General features: G+C 51.3%; 1 protein-coding gene across 1 annotated transcript in view; it reads right to left on the bottom strand.

Moving 5' to 3' along the window:
• The window catches only part of SCHIP1 (schwannomin interacting protein 1), a gene marked incomplete at its 5' end in the record, with an annotated part of 5,446 nt that extends 958 nt beyond the window's left edge, over positions 1 to 4,488 (bottom strand). The window contains 4 exons of the mRNA XM_010293641.1: positions 1,230 to 1,323; positions 2,770 to 2,893; positions 3,512 to 3,709; positions 4,371 to 4,488. Of these exons, the coding sequence (XP_010291943.1) occupies positions 1,230 to 1,323; positions 2,770 to 2,893; positions 3,512 to 3,709; positions 4,371 to 4,488 (534 nt within the window). The remainder of the gene's footprint in view (positions 1 to 1,229; positions 1,324 to 2,769; positions 2,894 to 3,511; positions 3,710 to 4,370) is intronic.
• Positions 4,489 to 4,897: the final 409 nt, after the last annotated feature.

The raw sequence follows: 4,897 nt of genomic DNA, 5'->3' as shown, positions 1-4,897 counted from the left end.
GGGTCAGTGGTGGTCGTTTCCTTCTCTCCTGCAGGGACGGCCGGTGCGTTCGCCCCACGCGACACGGGGACGGGGACAGCTGGTGCCCCCCGCCACGCACCAAGGCCCCCACTGTGCCGACTGGCTCCCAGATAAATTTCATTTACTGAACCGCCACTAACTGCATTTGGGAAGCAAAGCGTTTCCCCGTGCGCAGGAGCAGAAACAGATGTGAGGTGGCGTTGGCATCCGCCCGCCGACCCAGCTCCACCCCCCATCCCAAATCCCCCCTTTTGTCACCTGCCCTTCGTTAAGGGGAGCAGCGACGGCGTCTCCCAAGACTCAGAAGTGACAACCCGCCTGTGTGTCCCCGGGGCTGCACGGGAACTGCTCCCCAAAGCCCTCACGGCCATCCCAGCTGGTGGAAACTTTTTCCAGGCAGAGCACCGTTAAATCCCAACCAGCTGCTACGTTTAAAATAGAAACAAATTCAGGCCGTATTTTTTGCAAGCTTAGTGCTTCGGTTCTGAAACCCCAGTCCTTGTGCACTGACAATAACTACTATCATCTTTTTCAGCCTTTTTTCCCCCACAGCTTTCGATATTTCTCAGTGTTTCTGCAGCACATCGCTAATTATCTCAAAGGGAAACACCTCGTAAGCCTTGCTGCCCAGGAGACGGAGTCCTGTAGGAAACCCACCTATATTCTCCAGGGCTTTACGTTTTGTCGGCTATTGAACATTAATATTTAAGAGATTCAGAAATTCTCCCATTGGTCAAGTCCTCCTGGCAGCGGAGGCAGATGGGCTGGAGAACACCCCAGAGAGAGGGGTGGGGGGACGTGGGGAGCCGCTTGGATTTTCCTTGGATTTTCCTTGGATTTTCACTGGGAGCTTGCAGCATCGCTCCTTCCTAGGCTCTTTTTGGGCTTGGGAAACACCAATTCAAGAGCGTGCACCAGCACCTGCATTTGGGGAGCTCTTGAAAGCCGCTGACGGTCTCCAGAACCCGAGTGCCTTGATTTCTTGTTTTGGAGGAAAGAGCAGCGTCCTGCTCAGCCCCGCTCCCTCCTTCTCATTCGGCACTTGGCAGAGAAACACGTGCCTTGCAGCCCGCAGCGTTACCTCCTACCCGCCTTTGATGGCAAAGGCTCTACTAACTGAAATTCTGCTAGAAGAAAACCCCGATGCGCCGCTGACAGTGAGCTGAGACCTGCAAGGAGAGAGAAACACCCCGAGCAGCCGCCGTCACCTGGTCAGGTCCTCGATGTCCACCAGCATTGCGTCCTGCTCCGTGTGCAGCTCGTCCCGAATGAGCAGCAGCTGCACCAGCTCCTCGTTCAAGCCTGGCACCGGGGAGAAAGGGAGTGAGTTTGTGATGTGCTGCGGGACCCCGGTTTGGGACCTGTCCATTGTCCTTCCCCACCGCGTTACGCACAGGCTGGTGCAGAGAACCAGGAGGGATGTCCCGAAAAGGATGCCTGTTTTCTAGGATAAACTGTTAAGCCCCTTGCTCCTTCCTGAAACTGCTCAATGCAGCAACAAAAATAAAGATGAATTTCTCAGCTCTCGGAGTCCCGCTGGTTCAGCTTCCACTCACTTTGTGGGCAATAACCCTGAGCAAGAAACAGGCTGCAGAGAGCGGCCGAGCCACTTGCCCGGGCAGCCTCAAGTTGAGCTTTGTAATTCCCTGCGGCAGCGCAGAACACGCTGCCCACCCGCCCTGGTTTGGGGTTACTGTCCAAGCCGGCCCCTCTGCGCAAGAGGGATGTTTGTGACATTGAATTCTTGCTCAGGCTTGTGTCAAAGAGCAGGGAAGAAGAAGAAGAAAACAAAAAGAACCCTGTGAAAAATTAACCTGCCGGCATGGGCTCCCCTGAAGGCTGTACCTGCCCATTGCTCACTGCCAGAGCTGCTTAAATACAGCTGTACTGGTTTAATGCGTCTTCAGTTTGGGAAGAAAGCTCAGTGTTAATGACATTAACACTTATGCTCCCATACTTGGGTGCTTTCTGAAGTGAGCCAAATTAATGAGCGTATTTTTTTTTGCCTTTGCAGCACAAAATAACAAATCATGACTCAATGGCACAGCTCTGCATCCTCAGCAGGGCTGCCTCCAGAAAGGATGCCAATTAACCAACGCCAGTAGGGAAGGAGCAGCACAGCAGCTCCCAACCAACCTTTTTTTTGGACCTACAGCCACCAGAGAAGTCTACTCCCAAAATTGTTAATTAATTAATTAATTGGAAGATGGAGATCCCTTGGGGAAAAAAAAAAACAAACTTGGATCTTTTGGAGAGGGCAAAGACTGGTGAGGTGGTTGGGGCACCATCCCTGAGGGCAAACGCAAGGACCCATGAAGCGTGTTGAAGCGCTGCAAGACTGGATTTACCCCGGGATGTTTGCTAAACCAGAGGGTTTTGGTTTTGATGCCATGGCATAGCGTCACATGAAGATGCAGCCATAAAGCCACAATGGCAGGTGCTTCCAGGCCAAGCAGGCTTCCCAAGACTACTTTTACCCAACCAGGTTCTGAGTTACACGTGGGGTGTTGGGTGCTACAACCCTCCTCTCTTACGAAGCCAAGCCAGCACTTTGGGATAAACTGAAAAAAGGAAAGAAAAAAGCCAAAGGAGCCAAAACAGGTGAGAACTCCACCTCCAACTACCACGGTGTGCCTCTTCTGTATGCTCGTGTTACCGTACATTTGCCAACATTTCGATGTGTATCCTGGAGGACTGTTCTCAATTAAATGGGACATACCAAAGAATAATTAAACAAGTACGACTTACTTTCTATCTGTGAGTGGAGATCATTGACTATCACTTGTAGCTGCCCGATAGTCATGTCTCTTAGATCAGTAGGTTTTAAACTTCTCTTCATCAGGCATTCACTTATATGAGGCATATGTGGCAGCTGAAAAGAAATTTTCAACTTTTTAATATTTTCTTCCAAATACTTATATTCCTGAGCAGCAGCAGTTTGCATTGAGGCCTCCCCCTCTCACAAGCTGCCTCAGCAACTTCACTGAGAGTACCAAAAAGAGCTGAACAAGTTGCCTCAGCAACTTCACTGAGAGTACCAAAAAGAGCTGAAACATCTACACAATGCTTGACCCAAGCCTTCAGATCCACCAGCATCAGCGGTGTGCTGATGCAAAGGGAGGCGAGGGCTATGGCAAGCAGCGTTGTACCAAGGCAGGAGCGCTCCAGTACAGGATCTGATGGGCTGGGCTGAGCAGACTACACCTTAGAGCACGAGCAGCACCATGCCAGCCTCAAGTCAGTAACAACCTTCACGCTGATGACCATCATCTCATTCCCTGCATCCATCCTGCTCCCGTAACACCCTGATCAGACGACCCATGTTGAACCTTCAGCTCCTGACTGATGGTCCCTATCTCCTCTGCTCCTCTGCACGTCTACAAGCACCGTCAGCAAGGACCACCGGCTGCTCTGCATGTCTCGACAAGCAAAAGCAACCAGCACAAGGGCTGGTGTTACCCCCACGCGCCGTCCCCCGGCCCCCACTTACAAGATCCGCTACTGGCGATTTCTTCCTGTTCTGCTTTTCCACCTCAACTTGCATTTTGGCCATGGGCTTTGCCATAGCCAAGGCCATTTTCGCTTCAGCTTGGAGTTTCTTTTGCCTGGTGAGGAAATCCATGTCATCGAGGGATTCTGACTCTTCCTCCGTCGTGTCTCTGTCAGAGTAGGACGAGCTCTGCTTGCTCTATGGAAGCAGACACGCAGCCGTTACAGCCCTGTTGCCCCAACTCAGCCACAGCGAAGAAGTTTGCTGTCAGCTTAACCTATTTTTGTACACTTACAAGTGGTATCTTTTCTACAGAAAAGGTGAAGAGCACTGATTTTTTTTAAGATTTTAATCCACAAGATCATCTTTAAAAATCAGAGTAATCCCCAGATAGGTCCCCTTAACTATTAATAGCAACTCAAGCACTTCAATGGAAAGGGAAGCCAACCAGATCAATAGGTATTGAAGGGACAAACTTGTTAAGCTGGAGGAAAACATCTGGGGATTCTGTGTTATGTTCACAAAGGAAAAGAGAGGGGAGGAAAGCTGCCAGAAGCTGATACCACTTCGTATCCATTACTGCCCTGATAATCATCAGAGCCAAAAAGAAAGGGAGGAAGGAAGGAAGAAGGAACACCTTCACACGAAGGCACCTGCTCTACAGCAGCTCTGTGCTAGCCCGGGGCGGTTTGCTATCTGCCCCTCAGCCTCTCGCATTTCTTTTATTGATAGCTGAAGATGCTGCTCTGGGGTTTAGCAGCGCTATTTTAATAGGATCAGCTCTTTATCAGCTTCCGTTGTGGATGGCCTCATGGTTTCCATGCTCGGGAACCCCTGCGGGATGGGCTCCCAGACCCACCATGGGCGACAACGGCGTGTCCAGGCTGGTTTCTGTCTTGCTGTCGTCGGCGTCACTGTCCTTGTCGCTGCCGCTGTCGTTCACGAAGCAAATCTGCAGGTTCATCCCGCTTTGTAATCTGCAGAGGGAAAGGGAGAGGTGACACCGCAGCCCCCTCGCGCCGGCGGGTTACGTGGGAGCGCCGCCAGCAACGAGTCATTCGTGTTTCGACAGGATGCTCTTGTCCTGATTTTGTATTGGCCTCAGGAAAATATAACCATTTTCACTTTTTTGCCGAGAAGATGGACATCCCCCACCCAAACGCTGAGCTGGGACCCCCAGCCCGTGGCGGCAGGGCCCGGGCAGGCTCCCGCTGCTGCCCAGCGCTGCCGTTTCTGAGCGGCAGTTCAAATGGGAATGGGAACTCAGCGGCTGGGTAACGCTAACGCTTCTACCACCATCTGTTGATGAACTTCAGAATTACCAAGACGCTGCAGAACTTTTGTCATCACGGGTAGCTATATTATTATATTAGATAACATAATACA

The sequence above is a fragment of the Phaethon lepturus genome, unplaced genomic scaffold, assembly GCF_000687285.1.
Source record: "Phaethon lepturus isolate BGI_N335 unplaced genomic scaffold, ASM68728v1 scaffold34158, whole genome shotgun sequence".
NCBI classification, from domain to species: Eukaryota; Metazoa; Chordata; class Aves; order Phaethontiformes; family Phaethontidae; genus Phaethon; species Phaethon lepturus.
This window is presented reverse-complemented; position numbering and strand designations above follow the sequence as displayed.